At 36.3% G+C, this 23097-nt stretch overlaps 1 protein-coding gene across 1 annotated transcript in view; it reads left to right on the forward strand.

The window, feature by feature from the left end:
• LOC149584723 (diacylglycerol kinase delta) overlaps positions 1 to 23097 on the forward strand; it is a 66215-nt gene that overhangs the window by 31578 nt on the left and 11540 nt on the right. Inside the window, exons 2-21 of the mRNA XM_089863628.1 lie at positions 9260 to 9307; positions 10376 to 10438; positions 14966 to 15046; positions 15209 to 15313; positions 15406 to 15535; positions 16521 to 16627; positions 16694 to 16822; positions 17605 to 17867; positions 17946 to 18054; positions 18142 to 18281; positions 18349 to 18406; positions 18723 to 18817; positions 18912 to 18999; positions 19065 to 19250; positions 20069 to 20156; positions 20228 to 20487; positions 21178 to 21430; positions 21932 to 22250; positions 22360 to 22470; positions 22915 to 23073. Coding sequence (XP_089719754.1) covers positions 9260 to 9307; positions 10376 to 10438; positions 14966 to 15046; positions 15209 to 15313; positions 15406 to 15535; positions 16521 to 16627; positions 16694 to 16822; positions 17605 to 17867; positions 17946 to 18054; positions 18142 to 18281; positions 18349 to 18406; positions 18723 to 18817; positions 18912 to 18999; positions 19065 to 19250; positions 20069 to 20156; positions 20228 to 20487; positions 21178 to 21430; positions 21932 to 22250; positions 22360 to 22470; positions 22915 to 23073 — 2792 coding nt within the window. The remainder of the gene's footprint in view (positions 1 to 9259; positions 9308 to 10375; positions 10439 to 14965; positions 15047 to 15208; positions 15314 to 15405; positions 15536 to 16520; positions 16628 to 16693; positions 16823 to 17604; positions 17868 to 17945; positions 18055 to 18141; positions 18282 to 18348; positions 18407 to 18722; positions 18818 to 18911; positions 19000 to 19064; positions 19251 to 20068; positions 20157 to 20227; positions 20488 to 21177; positions 21431 to 21931; positions 22251 to 22359; positions 22471 to 22914; positions 23074 to 23097) is intronic.

The following is a 23097-nucleotide window of genomic DNA, read 5'->3' on the forward strand; positions in this document are numbered from 1 at the left end:
GTTTTAAGAAATTTTATTCCTAAAATCATTTTAAACATAGCAATTGTTTACGTTTATCCTAATTTTTTTGGAAATTTAGGATATATAAGTCAATTGAGTCACAATAAACGATATGGAGACAAGCAATTGCGTGAACCTTTGGTGGAAGCCTTGCCACTGGGAAGCTAGACGTTTCTAGTAACCCTTGCTGATCGTCGCGCACATCTTAATCCTTACGATGATAACGGAGTTGGTTTCTGCGAACGCGGTCAAGATATTGCGAATACGTTTTCTCTGATAGAAGCTTATTCACATTTAATTTTTAGAATTGAATAACAACATAGTCCATACCGAATCCGATTTGTATGTTCTCTATGAGCTAAGCTTTAAAGTATCGTAACTATCTGGATTCGTATATTTGTTTTTCTACAAATTCATCTTCTAATGCTAGGATAAATTCACCCGATCTCTGATCTCTGCTAAAATTATGCCTAAATCTGTACAAGATAGCCACAGAAACAGCTTGTAATAATGAAAGAGTAAATGATTTTACAATTCAGTTCATTCTCTCTTTTAAGACGAGGAGGGATTTAAGACGTAATGTCCTCCATGGCAGAGAGGGATCGCGTGGACTATGACGATGCTATGAGAGCTTAAAGGGACCGTGAAGTAGTCGGCGGAACGTGGATTTCTTTGAAAAATGCAACTCCCTCTTTTACAATCATTAACGTCCGCAGCTGATGTAAAGCGCGTCGAAGAGGAACTATTTCGTGGTTGTAAAGCGGTTCCTCACATCTGGATAATCTCTCTTGTGATTGGTTGTGAGCCTCCTGCAGAGGCTGCCCGCTCCTGTGTATCCCCAGTCTCAACTCCCGAGAGTCCGAGACCGGCTCTGCGTTTCCTAGAACCGTCGATTGTAGTAATAGCAAAGGCGCTATGATTGGCTCAATTGTATCACCTGCCGGATAAAGCCGAATAACAAAAATTAGGAAAATGTCTTAACACGAAAAGAAGGAAAGACTTTCATTGTGCTTACACCGGAGGGTTGTGACGTCAAAAACGAATTTTCGAAAAAAAAATCAATGGTCTATTGACATCTTTTCAGTCCCTTTAAAGGTACCTTAAAGCGGTAATCTAGCGCATTGCATCTAACTCAGTAAATTCCATCTCCGTCGGTGCTTATTGACCAAATTTTCTATAGAGGGGAGCACCAGTGTTACGCAAAATACATGCAATCTCTACTTGTCGTACCCCGGTTACCAGAAACCCCGGTCGACGCAGAAACGAAAGAGGAGAGAGAGAAGGAGATAGAAACGCGCTTTACAAATTCCTTTAAAAAATGGGATAATAGGGGGGGGGTAGTAAAACCATTTTCGGTACGTTTAGTTTCAACACGCATACCCTTTGCGCATCGGGGGGAGGAGGACTTACTAGTCTTGTCTCTGTCACCCCCCTACGTCAATTGTGCGCGAGAAAGCTGTGCTCAGGCACCGACGCGTACCGTAGATTTACCCCCGTTCTCACCACGCTTGGATCACGGCTGCCTACACTGATTCTCTCTCCGTCTCTCTCTCCTCTTTGCAGAAACCTTTTAACCAGCACTTCCAACAACGATTGTGTGACCCACGCCTTTACCCATGGTTTGCAGGCCTCCTTTTTCCTGAATAAGGTCTCCCCTCAGTCAGTGCATACAAGTTATAAAGAGCTTAGCGATTTTGAAAAGCCAAAATTACAAAAGGAAAGGGTAAAGGAATTACCCTTGATGACCTTTGCTAAACTTTCCTTGAATACAAAGACTAGACGTGGGCGGTATTCGCTCGGGTCGAAATAATGAAGCAAAACTTTTTAAATGCGGTGTTTCAAAAAAACCTCCATCAATTGTCTGTACGAAATATATGAAGTCAAATAAGCTTTTACAACTGCTCGTATGCCAGGGGGAAGACGCCACCAGCATAGTAATATCTATTACTCTGTAAGCTATTAGTTCTTCTACATTTTATCCGTTTTACAGGATCGTTTAACGGGATAGACCGTATTAAAGTACATCGAAATCAGCGGATTTAACCGAAATAAAAACACTGGGTGCTTCTTGTCTGCTAAGTAGATGTGAATGACGTCATGCAAATTGTATATTATTGTTATATAATATATATAGTATATAAATATTTCGGGACTCTCCCGCTTTTTGCGACCACAGGCGATGCCATTACAAGAACGGTGGTTTTAGCTTATGATTCCAGTCCATCCGCGTTTGATGATCTTAGATCATATACCATAGTTTTAACAAATGAACTAACCATTTCGCAATCTCGAAAAGCTTTTGCCAAAAAGTGTACATTGGCCGGTACTCCAACATCTACTGAGCTGCGTTCGACAGATGCGTCGTTTTCTGGAAATCTTAATGCTGTACGATTTACTGGAAATTGAAAAACCAATATGCTATAGAAATGTACAGATATTTTTCAATATTTAGTAAAACGTTTTTCCCATTTCAAAGTAATTTTAGACTTAATAATCAATGCTCATTTATATGAACTCTTTCAGGTGTCGATGATCGATATAAATTTTTCTTTCTTACCAAACTTATTGTGTATTGTAAATATTACCAAATGTCTGTGTTTGGGAAACCAAAATTAAAGGACTTTAGTTTAAGTCTTTCTTAAGTTACGGCTGCAAAAATCGATACTGAAACCGTGACCGTAAAATATCCTGATTATTCGGTATCGTAGATTCTAATAATAACTAGCAACCAATATTGAAGTTTTAATACGATTTTAATGAATCTGAAAAGTCAAATTTGTTATTAAACCAAGGAAAACAGTCGTAAATGCCATGCATGGATTCGAAATAGTTTTCCATAAAAGTGGTGGCACGTGTGTAGAAACTTTGAGATGACATTATCCACATCGAGTATGGAATAATCCTCTATACGATCCGAATATTAGGACAAGAGCGTCTCGCTGAGATAATTAAATGTGAAGGTTCCTATCGTTGTGCGGAGAGCCTCTGATAATGAAATGGGGACGACGTACGCCCCTAAAGTATTGCTTTCATTAATCCAACTTAATGAAGTAGCTTTCCATGTTTTATGAAGATGCTGAGTGCTTGCCAATATTTTTAATATGTCCTTTGTTCCCAAATATCTCATCGTTGGAACACTGGAAAAATTAGCAACATTAATTTTAAAAAGATTCGTATTATCTAGTCTCAGTGTAGAGATACCAATAACAAATATTGTCAAACTAATACTTAATGAATTATTACATTTTTTACAGTGCTATGTTGTTTGCAACATATGGTGGATAGCAGAGTCAAATTTCTTATTAGAAAAATGTTCAATGACATAGAACGGATTAATTTTACCACAAGTCAAACGTGCAAACTAAAATCAAGAGAGAATAACTTGCTTAATAAACTCTTACATTTTAACAGTGGTATATTTGCAACATCGAGTTGATATCAGAGTCAAAGTTCTCATAAGAAAAATACTCAATTGTACAGAACGGGTTAATTTTATCACAAGTGAAACGTGCTAACGAAAATCAAAAGAAAATAACTGAGAAGAAGGACATTTAGAGAAATTAAACATTTACTATTTTCGGTGATGGGGTTTAGACTGTATAAGTAGGACGAGCCACACCCTTTCGTCATTGTTTTCATTGCTCTTATTAAAGATACTGCCATTATGTTCTCTGGCCAACTATTATCGTCACGTAAGAAGATTCTACTCTTTTGTTGGCCATGACCCGCCTTTTATTACCTACGTAGACCTTTGACGTGTTCCATCTAGAATGACATAAAAACAGTCGATGCCTTTCCTTTCGTTTTTTTTTTGTTTTCATTTCGCCACTTTTATTATCATAGAAAATTCAAAGAGATTAATAGTTTAGTTTCGAGCGTAAACAAACATTTTTCTTTCTTTATTAAGCATATTTATTTTTAATTCACTCGTGCATGGCTGTTAATGATTTCATGAAGTCCTTTTAGCAGTAGAGATTTTTATTTTTTCAACTTTTTCGTAAACCGTCGTAAACTTCTAACTTTCAAACTTTGGTGTAATGTCACCAATATAGAAATTATGCTGAGTGGAGGAGATAACAATGTTTTGAAGAGTTTGCCAAGTGTTATGAACTGTTCGTTGTATTAAAGCAATTGCCTTATTAAGAAAAAAACTGTCTTTATAGAGAAAGACGAGAAGAAGTAAAAGATAAGTGTAGAAAATTGAATGCCTGAAGTATAGATATTAAAATTTTCAGTTTTAATGATATGATTATACAAACCTCAATTGTATGAAAAAATGGTTTTTCTTAGTTTTTTCTCCTTATCTCCTTCAGTGAAATATATTTTATAATGAAATTTCATAATTAATCAGCGTAACGTATAACATTGATCGAGGATACGTTTTCATTTTCCTAAAATTATTAATATATTTAATCGTACTTATTAAAAGACATGTTTAGTGTCAGGTGTAAAAATTTTTCGATTTAATTTACTTTCCAAATCTAACAAACGCATAGCTTTATTATGTCGGCAGTAACAAAAAGCCAATGTGGAAAAGAAATTGTGAAGTTATATCTATGGGAAAGTTTCCAGCTTTTCATCAAAAGTGTGAATACTTTTATCCAAATGATAACCACCCTTAGAAACACTATGTTTTATAAAATAAACTACGCAATAAGAGTGTTGGATTTAGTTCTGTCAGGGATTCTTGTAATTTTAAAAGCAGAAATAGAGAACTCGGTAACTTTTGCCCGCGTCAAAGTCCACGACCCCCTTCCCGTGGCGGGAAACGTAAAATCTCGTCGAAGAGAAGGCGTAAATAAAAATACTTTCGTTATGATGAATTTTAGCATTTAGTAGTAAGGAGGATGGTGTACTGAAGACGGTGGGAATAAAAAATAAAAACGAAAATGTAAAAGAACAAAATCAATATTTAATTTTGGTTTCGGCCTATTTGAATGTATTAAATTTCAATGCAGTGTTTATACTTTCATTTCTTTTCTTAGGATTACGATTAAAAAGAAAACGGTAAGGCTTTCTGCACTTTAAAAAACTCCATTAAAAAAAAATCCATTATAAGCGTTCGGTTCGGTGAGGTTTAACTCAACTGATTTACTTAGGTTTTAATTTAATTTTATTTATGATTAAGTTACTGCAACTAACAAATTTTTTGGATCATTTAATTAGTACCAGGCAAAAGTAGCCTAGAGCTCGCCAGTATGTATTGAAAGCACAGAGACGCATGAAACACAGTAAATGAAAACACAAAATGATTTTAAACCATTTTATCGACCGTGGTATAAATACTAACATAAGCCATTATCCTCTTGAAGTATCCATCTTAATCTCTTAATCTTTATCTCTAAACCGTCGGGATGGGGCGGGGTACCTCTCTATCTGTGTGGTCGGACACTTCTGAATTTTTTTTTAGGGTCTTTAAGTGAGCTTTAGCTTGTATGGACGATTGGGGGGGGGAATACAGAAATAAAACCTCGCTGGTAATCGAGAAGATGATTTTTGTTCTGTTTTCGTTATTCATACTTAAGAGTTCACGACGGTAAGGTCTTATATAATTCAATACCGGGTTGGATGAGAGCCTTGAGGAGAATTATAGGCAGCAGGGGACAAACGTGTCCTCTATGGATCCTATCCAGATGTAGAAACTTAATGGTAGATCATATATTTATGATATTACACAATGTGTAGGCCTATAGGCCTAAATAATTTTGAAAAAGGTTTAAACTTTATTTTACAAAGCAAATCTTTCTATTCGTTATCACTTGAGAATATAAGAATTAAGATAGCAAATGGATTTCTTTTTTTGTCAGCTAAAAGTCGATCGCTATTCTGAATAGACGGCGGAAATGACATCATAAGAAGGTGGTAATGGTGTATTAGGGTGTAGCCAATTTATTCCTAGGTATATTGAAATTGAGGTGGTCAGAACGATGTAAGTCACCGGTAAATCTGACTATTTCCGTCCTGTATTTTATACTGGGAATTTTCATTTTGTCTTCAGCTTATTCCAAAATGCGGTCATTCCTGGAATCGTTAGCAACGCTCTTTTCTAGTCTCGCAATCTGTGCAATGCATTATCGATTGGATAAGATTTTAACTTTTTTCTCTTCTAAGCGCTCTCGTTCCCGATTTTGATTTCGCGTTTTCGTTTCTCGAGTGAAAGGAATTTTTACCCATAACATTTTTTATCTTATTATTAAATGCTTTATTAAAAACCTGAAGTTTTTCACTTCTCGCTATTTACCTAGGTTATTTTTCACATATAACTCCTCGAAACTATGTTAGTTAATTCTCATACTACACGTAAGGGTGGAATCCATTATTATTAGTTTGTTAAAATGAATAACCAAATTTTCAAATAAAATGGGTAAGCATTCTGAAAAATATTAAAAGACAGATGTTCCCTTATGAAATTACGCTTAAAGGAATAGCGAACTAATTTAAAAATTATCTCAAATCTAAAGAAAACCCAAACCTTACTTTTTGAGAGTTTAAACTCTTCTGATTTCAAAAATATGCTTAATAAATTTTTAAATATGAGGGAAAATACAGAAAAAACACTTCAAAAACCTGAAATTTGGGGGCAAAAGCAAATTTGCAGAGAAGATATTTGGCGGGTTTTTCTCCTTGCTACTTCACTCACGGCATCTCACGGAAAAGCCAAGCGCGAGCGCCCGAGACTCCTGCCGCTCGAATCTGAATACAAATAGGCTAAACGCGGCGCTGAGACACTAACAGGCGTCACGTGAGCTACATCAAGAAAGAAAATTTCTCCTTACTACGTCACAAGTGAAACAAAATTTTAACTAGGCCTTTTCCAAACACAAAACTTTGATTGCAATTTTATAAAACGAAACCAAATACAAAAGTAAACATATAATAATAAACTAGATTTTTCAAGGATTTTTTTCGTATTTGAAGTGTGTGGATGACGAAAATTATGGCACTTACTCTTTAATGTCAACGAAGATTACATGTACATAATAAAATACTATCAAAATAATAATATGCCCTACACGGGCTTGACTGAAATGCAGGTCCTCTGAATGTCTGAAATGCAGTGCACAGTAGGAAACCTACTATAGCTAGTATGAAGGTTAAATTTGGTTGAGTTCATATTTAGATGCAATTCTGAAATTTATTGGCTAATATGCAGTACCCATTGTATTCCTTGAGTTTCTGGGACCTTCAAAGTAGGTCCATCGTCAAAGAAAAAGTACAAAATCCACTGTCCGTCCTTAAAAGAGAGTCGCTGGTTAGTTCTGAATGGTTTCGTTAACTTTCGTATCCAGTTTTTCTGTTAAATTTGAGTTAGGAGCAAATTAAAAGTATTAGAGTTGGCGGTTATTTTTTGACCTAACGTTCTTCACTCCTAGTACGGAAATATTAAAAGATAAAAAAGTACGACTCTACTTCATACTAAGGGCCAATTAAGTGTTACTTCAACCATAGCACAAAGATATATTTCAAATGACTTAAGTTGCATAGTTGCATACGTTCATAATATATCCCATTAACCGGTTATACATTAGGCCGTAACTAAAATCTCTCGAAGGGTTACTTTAAAAAATACTCAATTGTGTAGAAAGAAAGAGAATTGCTTTGCGTGAATTACTGGATCTAAAGTAGTGGCTGGAAACGATTGGATGCAGGAAATCTTTTACAGTGATTTTATTATATTTTAAAACCATTTAAATATCTCTACTAAATTGAGCCTGCATGTGAGTTTGTAGCTTTAGAAATCACCATTATAGTACTCATTAACAACAAATCTAATTTATCCGTTATTAACAGGCATATATTTTCATTAATTTTCGACTTCGGATTGAGCTTCGAATATAAACAAGAAGTGATATCTAGTTTATTAGAGAGAAGGTATAAATTCGCCACATTTCCAGTTTTATCTCCAGTCCAAACGTACTAATCCCGGCCTCTAAATTACAACCAGCATCTCATTGGATCTTGAAAACTCACGTCAGCGCAACGCGAATGATGACGAAAATTAAGTATTTTCTGACTAAGGGAGGCGAAAAGGCCCTGCCTCCTTTTACGTCCCCCCTTGTATTTTGAAAGGGGACTGGGACTATGGCGCGCGAATACTTAGGCATCTTATACCTTCTCTCTAATAAACTAGATATCACTTCTTGGTATAAAAAGTTAAACATAATTATAATACGAAAAAGTCTTTAATTTTTCGTGGCGAATTACCGTTGTCTTAAAATGCTCTATTATTGATTTTAATTTTTCACCTGAAAGAGGAATACTTATTTTATATTGAATACTTAAATCACGAAGTTGTGGGAAAAAAAATATTACAATAAAACCGTGTTGGCTTTGTATTTAGGAATCAATAACCTTTTTTAAAAAAATTATTATTTTACATCGGGTTTCCGTTTGCAACTTGCACCAGTCTCTACTATGACCCACCCCAAAACACGGGTTTGATTCATGTGGCATCGTTGTATATAGAAAATGTGTCCTACAATTAGCCACATCGTACATCGTAGATATACGATGAGGCTATTAGTTTGTCCCGCGAGCCTGTGGTGGGGGTTGTGGTGGTTGTGGTGCTGGTAGTGGCGCATCGAGGGGCTATTCACTCAAATTTTCTGTACTCCTGTTAAGTATGGTACGATGTAGCTGCTATTACGAGCCCTTGGGTCGTCTTGTTGCAAAATGTTTTAGTTTAAGGCACGGAAACTAAAAGCACTGAATAAACGTAAACTTGGTGTTTACTAAAACGAAATGTATTGTTTGAAAGTTTTTTTTCAAAAATCATTTGAAATTCCCATCTTTAAATCTTAAATTTAGAAGATTATGTATAACAGAGTATTTTTGAAAAGGCGGCCTCAATATTGTCTGCTTGATGTACGGTTCAGGCGAAACATCCAGTATGTGGATCTAAAGATGTTAGATAGGGCTTCAAATCCTTTTTGTTTGAAGTCATATCTATGGTCATTGGAGTTTGGATCCACTATTCAAATGTAACGTCGTAAGAGACCTTTACCACCGACTCCTAAAAATGCTCAAAAAACCGGCGAGTTTTACAGCAGCGCAGAGGCAGGTAGAAAAGTACAGAACCAATAACCGTTTTTTTTTGGGCAATGAAAGGAAGAAATAAGCATTTCTAACTATATTCTTAGGCGAAAATGAGTTAAATAATTGTCTAGGATGGGTAAAATAATTGACATGGAAAGTGTCGCAAATTTTGGTTGAAAGTAGAGGTGAAATACCTAATACGTAATGTTATTTATAATTTCAGGTATGTATCAAAGAAGGGTATTTGATGAAACAAACTACGTCATTTCAAGTAAGCAGATAATTTTCTGGTTTCCTATATTCTCTTTCCGGATTTTCTTTTCATAGCAACTAGACTTTCCATTTTCATTTTGATGAAATTAAAGGGATAATTTCAATTTATTTTGACAATATGTCTCACTAAATTAGAAATCATTGAAGAGATGTAGCTTGTATCAGACATAGTTGCAAATCTATGTCAGATAATAAATCTCAGCTAGTTAAAATTTACACTTGGATCAAGCTGTCTAAATTGCAAAACTAGCCAAACCCAAATATCGTTCTTGTTGAAATATACGGCTTAAAGAAATTTATGATCAATTGGAAAAAATATTTTGTGATATGCACTGCCAAAGTTGGCATCATAAGTTTATAACATATGTTCCATAAGTAATGCTAGAGACTGAGAGCTAGTTCAAGAACGGCGCGAGAATTGACTACACTCGTCTTTGACAAGTGGGGTGGCGTAGCAGCAAGAGGATCCCGGGTTCGATCCCGGACTGTGACACCGGGTGAAAACCTGGGAACAAATCCTTCTGCGTAGAGTTTGCAAGTTCTCTCCCCGCTTGTTAAAAGGAGTTTTCCTCCGCGGTCTAACCCGGTTTCTCCTTTCCATCAAAACTTGCAGAGGTTAACGGTAATAGTTAGTATAGGGCGCTGTAGGTTAGCTGTGGCATAGGGCTAGCCACCACCTCTCTATGTATTGTAAACAATGCATAGGCTTAGTGTGGAAATCCCTTCATAGACAAAGCCTAGATTGTAGTCCATCTTCCCATTTAGTCTGTACTAAGCCTCTGACCGTGCCTCACTAGGCTACACTTTACGAGAATCTATGATATTTCACCTACTTCACTTCATGACTAGCTATCAGTAACCAGTGACAAACATATGTAACATAACTTATGAACTTTTGTTGGCATATAACGGTAGTGCGTTCAAGGTCATAAAGTTTACAATCAACATATAAAAAAAGAAGCGTTAAGCCTCGGAAGGTTTAGACGCATAAATTTGTTTAATGTGTAATGCGATACTATCTATATATTAATCCAATAAACAGTAGTGTTATATTTTTATTTAACAGAGATGGAAAAGAAGATATTTTAAACTTAAACCTAGGAAACTGTACTATGCAAAAGCTAACAAGGTGAGAGTGAATTGATTATATACCATAGTTCATAAGTGGTGCCATTAGACATTACCTAAGAATTTCGGTAATAAAAAATAGCTGGCGCACTGTAAGCCAAGGTTCTGGGCGACAAAGTTTGAGGGAATACGGCACATATCGTCAATCCTACCCTATAGGTGCCAAATACCCCGAGTATGAAGGAGGTGATTTGACCCTACTATCCCTTCCATCACTTCTTCCATGATTCATCACAAATTGAAACTCAATCATATCCATGAAAAGGACCCTTATACACCCCCCCCAATTGCATTGAAAATATTAATAAAAAAAACCGAAATAAGAATTTAAGCTGACTTCATTTTGGAAAGTTTGTACAATGTCTAAGGATTTGCTTATCAAATTATCATTATATTTTGTCTTGTTATCATGTTGGACGTGCATGCTTACTTCTCTTTTGAACTTGCAGGCTGTTGTAGGCCATTTAGACCAACTTTGAATCTCTAGGACAAAAAGTGCAGTTCTGTTGTCAAGGGGATTAGCCTAATTAGCTTCAATATGTGGTACTGAAATATATATATTATGAACTGGTCTGTTTCGAACCGTAGCGTTAAAATACCGGAGCGACATTTGTATATCATATGGCAATTGAAAAACCAGTCACGTAAAAAACTATTCGTATTAGCTAGGTGCGAGTGTTGGTGAAGAGGGCGAGTGTTTTAAAGAAAAGTTGACTTTCCTTCTGAACTCCGGGTTTAGCTTGCCGAAGTCTAGTGCGCGGGATTTATAAGTGCAGTTATAAATCCCGCCCACAGATGCCTAATGCCTTTGCCAAGCCAAAGCTGGAGTTCGCAAGGAAAGTCAACTTGTAGGGGATCCACTGGACCCGCGCTTTGCTTTAAAACACACGCCGTCTTCACCCCCACTCGCAACTAGCTAATACGAATAGTTTTTTACGTGACTTGTTTTTCAATTGCCATATGATATACAAATGTCGCTCCGGTATTTTAACGCTACGGTTCGAAAGAGACCAGTTCATAACATATATATTTCAGTACCACATATTGAAGCTAAGTAGGCTAATCCCCTTGACAACAGAACTGCACTTTTTGTCATAGAGATTTAAAGTGCTATTGTAGTACAGTATTCATGTTTTCTAATTCGCTAAGGTAACATTCGAGATGACCATGGTTGGGGTATATTAACTTTCTACCACAACTAGCTAAAAATGTCATTTCGTCTAGCCATAAATTGGTATATGATGTACAAATTCCACTTAAACGCTGTTGTTCGAAAGAGTCCATAATAATAATAATATATTATTCAGTACCACATATTGAAGCTAAGTAATCGCCTTGACAACAGAACTGCACTTTTTGTCAAGAGATTTAGGTCAGTTTTCTCCTAATTGACCCATAACAGACCGCGAGTTCAAAGAGAAGTATGCATATACAAGCAACATGGTCGCAAGACAACTATAATTAATTAACAGCAATCCGGCCTTTATACCGTGCACGAAATCCCCCTCCCCCCCGCGCCAACCCAACAAACCAGTCTATAAAGATAATATTTCTCCTATAAAAGCTTTGCAACAAATCGGCTTCGATACAACCGCCCATCAAATTAATCCTAATTTTGAGGGTTGCCGCAATCTTACCGGGTGAATTGTTTGACAATACCAATGTCGCACCTTTTCCAATATTTCTAAGAGCCGAAAGAGGATATTTGCTTAACAAGCGTGCGGATAACGGCTGTAAACTCGTACCATAGCACTAATGTACTTCCTTTCGCATTTCTTTCACATGAACTCCAAGGTGTTAGACGATCTTGCCTTAATCGGTTTCTATCAACGCTTTCATTTCGTGTACCCGGGGCCTACAAACACACACACAGACAGAGAAAATACCATCGCAAAGCTAGGTCTGGTTACATAATCACACCAAGTAATAACCCTGTTTGAAGTTTATGGCGTTATCCGGTCGTGGCGCGTTGCGACGTCATTTAAATAAATAAAGAACTAGGCGTCCATTTATAATGCATTCACTTCGAAATGCGTTTCGACCACTGTGAAATTCTCTGGGCGCTGATAGTAAACTCTATTTCCTTCATGCAACCGAAAAATAATTCCTGGAAATGCTCGGTCACTGTCGTAAATATTTTCAAATCCTTTTCGGAAATTCAAAGGAAGAATATTACGCCCATAAAGGGACTTTCAGTTTTGACTACCAAATTCTGGTCAAGGAAGTGGCCTTTTATCCGGAAAAGGCCTAGTTCACACCAAAAAGATTTTAACCTGCATTATTTAAGGATATCCATGTATTTTTGGAAATAATTCTGAAAAATTGTAATTCATAAACCATACTTAGAGCTCGGCATTACCTATCGATTACCCACGTCATTTCATCTTTATCCATAATCGAAAATTATCCACAGAACTTACGTGTTAAGTCGTATTATATCCATAACTTTGTTTATAAATAATCGGTTATCCACTAATTTGTGGATAATGGATAGAAAATGCCGAGCTCTACTTAACAGTAAAATTCTGGCCAATGTTCTTGACGATTACTTGTTCACCACATAATTACTATTTATAAACATGTCCATTTTGAAAGTAATCCGAGTCAGTGTGATATGTGCGAATTCATCCTTTAGTTATTTAATCTGATTTTCCAAAGTTTTTACTTAAATAAAAACTGTATCATTATTTGTTCTTAGTCAGAAAAGCCAGCATATAAATCTTTTTTTACTCCGAGTGCTAGATGAATTTGAGCTGAAAAAAACGTTAATATAATTCATACCAATTACGAGTCTCGTAATAGCCCCCGAAATAAATTTATAGTTTAACGTGCTTGTCCAAGTACGGAATAATCAACTCCACTATAGTTAAGCAATAAATCTAAAACCGAATTAACAAAAAATTCCAAAAAAATACGTATTTCTGCCAAAACGACTAGATTGTAAAGTATGGTAAACGAGGGTTGGTCATTTACGAAATCCCGTACGCTACGCGCGAAATCTAACTTAAGAAGTCCGAAGCCAATATCAAAATCAGAAACCCGAAAAAAGTCAATAGTATTTTTGCTGATTTCAAAATCCCATAAAAATTAGAAATAAGTAACGAAATCACAAAATCAGTAAAGAAAACGCGAAATCCATAACAAAATTGACGAAATCCGTTGGATTTTTAGAATTTTAAAATCAAACAAAATCCGACGAAATCCGTTGGATTTTTAGAATTTTAAAATCAAACAAAATCCGACGAAATCCAATTGAATTTCGAAATCCCGTACGCTTTTACAAAACGTCCAACTCCTCGATTGTAAATGTGTATTTTATAATGAAAAAAGCATATTATTTGAATATTTCTATGCAAATACTGACTTTATTCGGCTTTTCTTATATGAAGTAAATGGTTATGTGATGTACTTTAAAAAAATTTTGAATTATGTACATACGCGTTGTTTTTATTCTAAAAATCAATAGACTTAATATATTTCTAACTGAGAAGTGAAGTTTCTTAGATGATTAGAAATATTTTTGTTATTTCAGCGAAATTTTTACGTTGACTTCTTTTTCAATACCATTGGACTAACCCTTAGCAGTCTTCGATCGCTTTCACTCCTTGTCCCTTTCATTTCTCTTTTCTTGATAGGAATCCGGAAGCTTTTCTTTAAAGGTCACGAGGTCACTAAGGGATCTTCCATCTAAGATATTAAAGACCAGGAAAATGAAAAGGAAGCGCAAGATTTACGAAAAATGTCCTTCCGCCCGCGTTAAATGGCAAAAGCCTTCATAAGACGCGTACGGTTAATCTCTATTTTCTAACTGCTATAAGAATGAAGTTATTCATTTTGAGATTCCGGCATTGTGCAAAAGATTCCGGAGTTAAGTTGTCGATCTGGCTTTAGAGTAGGACAATTGAAATGAATAAATGTTGGAATGGCCTGACCTCTCGAAATCAGAAAATGTCAGTTTCTGACTTATTAAACAGTCCTGAACCGTCACGTGACGAGACTCTGACTCAAATTTCCACCTTTTCTATTTATAAGGAAGTTCTGGTTTCAAAGATGGCATTGTATTCAGAAACATGGCGTTCTTACTAGACATAAGCTTTATTTCTCGAAAGTATACTGAAAAGTCTGAATTCGTTCTTTTGAATGGCTTAAACATTTTCGGAACGGAACCGGTGATTGAATAATAAAGCTTAGCGATCTGAAATTCATGGCACAAAAAAATGGTTGCATAAAGTAAATACAAATAAATGTGTCGACAGACAACTCTTCATGTAGTTAGATATCCCATATGATCTCACATGATTACTTTTTATTGAATACAACTTGCCAATATCTTCTCACAAATAGCTTCACTTTGAATGACGGCCCCTTAAGCCCCATGCTCTATTATCATATTAATACCAAAAGGGGATTTCATATCTATACACTTTTGATAATACCTACAACATTTATTTTCTCAAAAATAAATTACGTCAAGGGTACAATTTTTAATTTTCATTTTTTAACAGTAAATATTTTTGCTTTTTTTTAGTCTGTGATTTTTGAAGAGGTTGATCTCACTGATCTGAGTTTAGCAGAATGTAGCCCAAAAAATATCAATCATAGTTTTCAGGTAAAGAACTCAATACCATTTTGCGGATATTTGTTTGTTGTATTTGCAAATGGCATATTCTCAATATAGTACTTTCCATAAAGCTTAAAACAGTCTTTGTTCATCCCGATTCCTATTTGGGTTTGTACGTTCAATATTGATTTTAATAACATTTTCTTTCAGCTTATAACGCCATTCCGAAGATTGATCTTATGCGCGGAAACACGCAAAGAAATGGAAGAATGGATGTCTGCTCTCAAGAGTGTCAGCAACAAAGACTTCTACGAGGTTCTAGTCCTCTTCTTTCTTTGTCAAAACTGATATTTGGGTTAATCGAGGTTTATAATATATTCGATTCGTTATTTTGTTTCGGAATAAAGGGTGCGGATCACGCGGAGTTTTTATCAGGCCAGCACAACTGGTACGTGGCCTCGCACGCCCGACCAACTTATTGCAACGTATGCAAGGAAGCGCTGTCAGGAGTGACATCTCACGGACTTTCCTGTGAAGGTAACCTCTCATTCCGCTGATTGTTTATCCTGGGGCTTTTGCAATAATCCCTATAGGGTTTGAGCTTGTAGATAGGCTACACTGATTGTTCTACTGCCTCAATCGTAATTCGTCCAATACCCTATTGCCAGAAAACTGAAATGTTTTATTACCTAATCCGGCATTTCCACAATTTGTTGAGAAAATATAAGGAAAAAAAAGCTCAGGGCTTATTTCTTTAAACATGCATAAAACTACAGCTCCGTAATATGAAAGGTTATCCCAAATAGGTTGAGATCTAGTGTCCTAATATTTCATATTTTACGTATCTCTTATTACTCGGAACTACGTATCTATAATTTCATTACAATATTTTCATGTCTCGAATTTATTTTCACTTAAGCTTTCTTAGTAACCCATATTTATACTTAATCGACAACACGAGAGTTCTTTGTAATCACGTTTTATAAAATAATTAGTTGCTGAAAAAAACCAGCCGGATTAAGTTGCTAATATGATAGATTTAATTTGGCTTAAATAGATAGTTTATTAAGGTAAAATCGTGGAAACTAATTTAGTAATTTCTACCGACTTGCGTATCAATGCGATGGACTTCGAACTTTGCACACATACAAATCTGTTATTCCCAAATTTTCCAAGATTAAACTTCTTTTGGTTCTTAGCGTGTTATTTAGGGTGAATTCTTCAAGCTCATTTCAACCCTCCACTTCCATATATTTGATCATGTCATATTCTCATATCTCCCTCCAACTTGTTGAAAGTCTCGAGATAGTAGATTATGCCATCCGAAGCTTTGGCTTCTGGTGACTGCATTTTCCCTTGCAAAGTGCTAAATGTCTAGCTCTTACAAGTGATCTTTCAGTTTATTCATGCCAAAGATGAGACGCTAATATTTGAGAAACGTTGTAGTTCGCCATTTTGTTCAATAATCTAACATTACGTGACGAAATTTTAAAGAGAGATTCCTTGTATTATTTTTATTTAGTATGCAAATTCAAGGCTCACAAACGATGTGCGGTGAAAGCGGCTAATAATTGTAAATGGACAACGCTTTCCTCTGTTGGAAAATATATCATTGAAGATGAAAGCGGAGTAAGAAAGCAATGATGGATTTTTAAAATATACCCCAGTACTATGGTATGGTCTTTTGCGTTACAGAATCTCATTATGCCTCATCAGTGGCTAGAAGGCAACCTACCAGTTAGTGGAAAATGTGTCGTTTGCGACAAGACGTGTGGAAGCGTTCTTAGGTTGCAGGACTGGAGGTGTCTTTGGTGCAGAGCAATGGTGAATACTTAACGATTTCACCCAATATGGGTAGTCCAAAGTGCTTCGCCGAGAAGCCTACATTGTAGTGTCATTAGGAAATCTTAATTGCTTGTATCTTCTTCAATATTGTAGATGGAAACGTGGTTTTAATTACTATATTCATAATTTTTTAAGATCTTTCGATTAAAAATGTTTTAGTCTTTTAAGTGGATTCTTTTAAAATTCGGTTTGATGACCAATTTCTACCTTTAAATGAGAAATTCTCCTTTATATTGAGCACTTAACAATGAACATAAACACTTAGTCTGTCTGTTCACAAATTGCAAGGAGTTAGAGTATAGGTACTGAAATAAACGTAAAAAGTAAAACATGGTCAAAGGCAGGCACAGGCCACCGTTACAGTAGGCATAGTTCTAGTATGTGTTTTACAGGCATATGTATAGCTAAGTATGGGTCGATGGGCCAGTCACTCAGTGTAATCGATGTACACCGCTGTACCTTTGACTGTACTAAGGTGATTAAAAGCCCTGCCCTTGAGCGTGCTAAAATTATTACACGTTATCCGTAATCGGTGTATTGGAACTTTGACAGTACGGGTGGTTCGTTAAGGTTAAATTCATACTATGAGGAGTAAGAAAAGCGGTTGAAACAGCTGTCATAAGTTCAAATTCAAAACTAAATAGGAATAATTGGAAATTATACCCACGTGTAATGAAAGTTAAATAGCTTCAGGCAAAAACGTAGACTGACCATAATGATAAGTTCATTTGCCTAATTCAATATCTTGCAATGATTTTCAGGTGCATACCTCGTGCAGATCTCAATATCCCGATCACTGTCCACTTGGGCTATGCCGGACATCCGTAGTGCCTCCAACTGCCTTGCACAGCATTGGAAATGACGAGTCTTGGGAAGCAATAAGGCCTGTCGGATGCTCCCCATTACTGGTCTTTGTTAACTCAAAATCAGGTGACAATCAAGGTGTGAAGTTTCTCAGAAGGTTCAAACAGCTCCTAAACCCAGCGCAGGTCTTCGATCTCATGAATGGAGGACCTGAACTAGGGTAATAAAATAGTAAAATTTTTCTTAGAGCTATCAAAGGTAGATTTTAAGTCATCAATAAATGATACACCATTTATAGCATAAGAATGTTCAAAAGCTTCAACCCATTCCGAATTTTAGTGTGTGGTGGTGATGGAAGCGTTAGTTGGGTACTAACAGAAATAGACAAATACCATTTGCATAGTCAAGTAAGTTATACAAAACTCTTCATTCATATTTTATTCAAATTGAATTGGATGACCCATTTCACATTATTGGTAAATTTATATTTACAGTGTCAGATCGGTGTCCTTCCATTGGGCACTGGTAATGATCTCGCTCGCGTTCTGGGCTGGGGATCAGTGTGCGACGATGATGCGCAACTACCTCAATTGTTGGAGAAGTATGAAAGGGCGACTTCCAAATTGTTGGATAGGTCAGATATATTTTATTTTTCGTTAATTAGCATTAAATTTAGTTGACAACTATTTTAATTGCATTAGATGGAGCATAATGACATATGAAGGAACATTGCCAGTTACAAGAAAAACGTCGTCACAGGTATGTCAAACCAAACCGGCATTCATGTCTAGTAACATCGTATAGGTTCCGTAGAAAAATGATTAGAAGTTGCCAATATTATAGGCAACGTAAGTGAGTTCCGTGATAAGCTCATGGTATTTTTACCATCAACCATACTCGACGCTTTTACTGCTAGAGGGTGTGGTTTCCCTACTTATTAAGAGATTTCCGTATTTCTATGAATCTATACAACATTGTTGTACTTGTACAGATTCATGGTACTTCTTGGCATTTACTTTGACGATTCACATTGGTTACCTTAATCTGAAATTTAATACGTTATTCTGGTTTACAGTATGACCCTATTACAATGTACGAAGATTCTGTTGTGGCCCATTTAACTAAAATACTTCAATCCGATCAGCATTCCGTTGTGATTTCATCTGCCAAGTAAGCATGGCTCCTTTACAAAGATTCGAAAACGCTTAGCAAAAAACACGTCCAAGAAAATGTAGAATAACTGCAATATTTTTTTTATTGCCAGGGTACTTTGTGAAACCGTTAAGGATTTCATTGCAAAAGTAGCAGCTGCTCAGGAAGGATCAGACGACGAGGACTCAATTGCTCATAAGGTGCGAGACACATTGCTAAGTTTCATAATTAAAAATATTAATCTAAAATATGAATATACAAATAGTGTGCTGTTCTAAATGAGAAGCTTGACTCGCTGCTTAAGACATTAAAAGAAGAGTCTGAGGCATCTCATGTAGAAGAACCAGAAGAACCTGATTCAACGCAGGATTCAGGTCCATTAATGCCAGAATGTGAGGAGAAGAAAGACTCGGAAAAGTCTTTTTCTCAATCAAGAAGTAGAAGAAAAAAGGTAGTCTCATAATTTTTTTTGTGTATGTTGGTTGAATAATAAGGCCTAGGTGTTCAAGTTATACCAGTATAATTAAATTCTTATTAGCTAAAATCTATTAAAATGGTCTACTGCATTAAACCTCAAACTATCTAGATCCGCGTGAACTACGACGCAGGACCAGAAATAAGCACAGGACACTGGACATTGTCCAAAAAAATTTGAAGATGTCCCATGATTTTTTTTAAAAAACAAAGGGGTCTGGATATTTTGACCAATAACTTAACCGAAGTTTTGATATCATGATAAATTGCACACTCCAGTGTCACAATGTCCTATAAGTTTTAAAGCCAAAGGGGGGGGGGGTCACTGGACACAAGTCCTATAAATATTTTTTCTTATTTCCGGCCCTGGCTACGAGAGTCCCTTCTACAGCTCTCTCGAGTGCCTCTCCTCCCGCGTCCCTATCGGCCAACTTGAGCACTAAAATGTCTCATATGTGTTGATGTGCATTACGTTGTTACAACATTTTTCCACATGTCAAAATATTACTCAAGCCAGGATTTCATATCCCCCCCCCCCCAAGGGTTTTTTTATGAACTGCTGCTCAAGTGTAATATTTTCAAAGGCGTTTTTGATAGAAACCTTTACATTAGAAAAATAAATCTGGTTTCTTTAAACATGGTGCTTTGTTCAAAAGTGAATTTATTAATCTAAAGAAAAGGGTTTCAGTCCCATCAAACAGAAAAGCGGCATTACACATATGAAGATTTTTGCCAGACACTGTTGCTAATTGAATTGATAGGGTCAAATAAATAACACTTTACATAAATTTTCAGACAGCATTCATTCAAAAGGAAGCCTTAATGTCAAGAGCGAACAGCTTGAAAAAAGCAGTTCGACAAATAATTGAACATACCGAAAAAGGTGCTTTATAATTACAATATTGCTAAAGTTATAAATCTCTACATTTATACTTCTATGCAAATTTATTTCAGCCGTGGATGAACAGAATGCCCAAACGCAAGAACGTGAAGACCAACAACAGGCGGGTAATATGCCAAATATAGTCATTGAACCTGATAACAATCCATCCGAAGAAACCGCGGATTCACTGAAAACGCCGCCGTTGGACTCTCTGCCGGTATTTAAGACAACATCATGTGATGATAATGAATCGTCAGCCTTGCCATGTTGGAACCCATGGGGAACACCAATGGGACAGAGCGTCGGCGCTCCATTGAAAGACACTTTACAGGTAGATCACTTGGTTTCAAAACATTTCAGATAAAGATTACTTTTTGAAAACATTTCAAGAACATGCACTTTCTATACGCTTTATAATGTACCGTAATTGCAAGGGGCTATAAATTTTTAGCTATTATCAAAACGTATATTGATATTAAAACAAAAAGTAAACTTCGTTGAAACTTGCTCGCGCCGTGTAATATGAGGAGCCCTCCTTTAATTCGGAATATTGACGACCCCCCTCTGCGTAAGATTACCTTCCCGACCGTGGCACAGCGTACAAGCCGTGAATAGGCTCATTAAGTAGTAGAGGCTAGCTCTAGTACCGAAAATTAACGTTGGGGTCGCCAGCACCATATACTACATACCGATGACGTCGAGAAGCTCTTCCCCGAGGACCCTGATTGTTTAATTCGTGTAGTGGGTTAAGAGGAGGGAAGTTTGTTTCTCAGTTTACGTGTCGTCTACAGCCAAAGGCAGGGAATTGTTTATGAAGTGTACTTTTTGTTTTAATTCTATACACTTTTGCTATAATATACGAAAAAGAAATTTTGAACTTGTGTCGACTTTGACGTTATTGAGTGAAGAATATATTTTCTTCCTTCATTTGATATAAAAAATCTCCTATTTAAGAATAAATTCTTATAAAATCACAATTACTACGAAATATCCGAAACGAGATACGCTTTCTTTATGACAGGTTACTCTGCCAACAATCATAGGCGGTGCGAGTGCTGACAGTTCACCATGCCCTTCACCAAGACCATTTCTAGGATTAACACCATCTCCGGCATATACGCCCTGTTCTTCCCCCATTCCATCAGATACTGGCCTTTCTATTAGCTTAACAACTGATATCCTCTGTCCTTCTACACCTAACATTCATTCCTCAGTTCCTACTGACTCTGAAATAGAGCGTGGAGAAAAAAGAAGCCCGGTTCACAAACCTAAAGGTATTTTTTCGTCTCAGTGAAACAAATGATATTGCCTTTTATAATGAAGGAAAAGTTCAGAGTCTGACATGACATTATACCTTAAAAGAACGGCCATTTTCTAAATATAAAAGGAAAAATATATAAAAAAGTAAATGATCTCTTATTACAAAAAATTAGCATTTAATTAGTCTTAAAAACGAGGACTGCTGCAACGCCATTGGTTTAGTGGGGTCTGCTACATCGAACCACTTACCCCTACGGGATAGGTTGGATTCTCTCAGTCTGAGAGAGGTAAGGGGTAAGTGGTTCCATTTTGCAGACGCGCAGACGCCATTAAAACAATGGCGAATGTCGCACTAGTCCTCGTTTTTAAGACTAGTTAAACGCTAACTAATTTGTAGCAAGAGATTATTTATTTTAATATTTAATTCCTTTTATATTTAGAAAAAAGCCGTTCTTTTAAGATATAATGTTCCTTTAATATACTTCTATGTACTTACATTCATTTGAATTTTTCAGAGGCACCTCAATCACCAAAGGCCACAAGACGAATAAGTAGTGGCTCAACTTTGAAGAAAATGGGTCATATTGGCCTTCAATTAAGTTCCTATGGATTGGGTGTTCCTCCTTACCCTTCTCAAAAAGAGGGAAGCAAAAGGCGACTTTCAGAGGCTGAAGATCCAGAGAAAAAAGACTTCCCTATTATTAATCCATTGGTATCACTGCCTATGTGGCCAAATTTAAACAAAGATAGTCTCATTGGAAAGGTTTTGTTGGCCAACTCCGACGTACTCTGCGCTGCAGCTTCACCGCTTATGAACGTAGAAGAAACTTGCTTGTAAGTATAATTTTAACTTTTTAAAGCGATGATAATTGTAGGAAACAACTAGAATGCCGCTTTCTTGCTTCATCTACTACGTGTTAACAGAGTTTCCTTTTTGTAACAGGGATGGTTTTGAAGAGAAATGCGTGATGAATAATTATTTCGGCATTGGTCTTGACGCAAAAATAACTTTAGAGTTCCACAATAAAAGGGAAGAACATCCAGAAAAGTGCAGGTTGGTAATTTTAAAATAACCAGAAGTACATAACACTTCCTTTCAAGAGAACTTTACCACAAAGCGGGGTAAGTGTAACATCATTCTTCCCAACATCGGAATTAACATTTGGAGCAAGGTTACTAAACCGAATCACATACGCGATAAATAGTTCCCTCGTCATAACTCTATAAGCGTTTAACTATTTGGCACGACGCGCTTTTGGATTTTTGTCCCACGTCATAACAATCAAGGTTTGTGTCATGATTGCTGGGTTTAGTGCTAAACAATTATAAAATTCACCTTACGGTGCTATGCCCATTTGAACTTTATGAGCTTGAAAGCAAACTAAAAGGATTTCTTCGCCTGGGAAGAATGACGTTACATAACTAAAGTACTAAGAGGATGCAGAGTGTCATCCTTCTTCTATTATCCCTTTCTGATATAACGTAATTAATATCAAAGATCAAGAACTAAAAATCTAATGTGGTACGGAGTTCTTGGAGGAAAAGAACTTCTTCAGAGAACTTTCAAAAATTTAGAACAGAAAGTACAACTGGAGTGTGATGGGTACCGCATCTCGCTACCCTCATTACAAGGTATCGTCGTGCTAAATATACCAAGGTATTATATTTGTAATAACATTAA

This window comes from Phalangium opilio, unplaced genomic scaffold (genome assembly GCF_054372755.1).
Source record: "Phalangium opilio isolate 3A_F unplaced genomic scaffold, DU_Popi_V2 ptg001170l_1, whole genome shotgun sequence".
Taxonomy (NCBI): Eukaryota; Metazoa; Arthropoda; class Arachnida; order Opiliones; family Phalangiidae; genus Phalangium; species Phalangium opilio.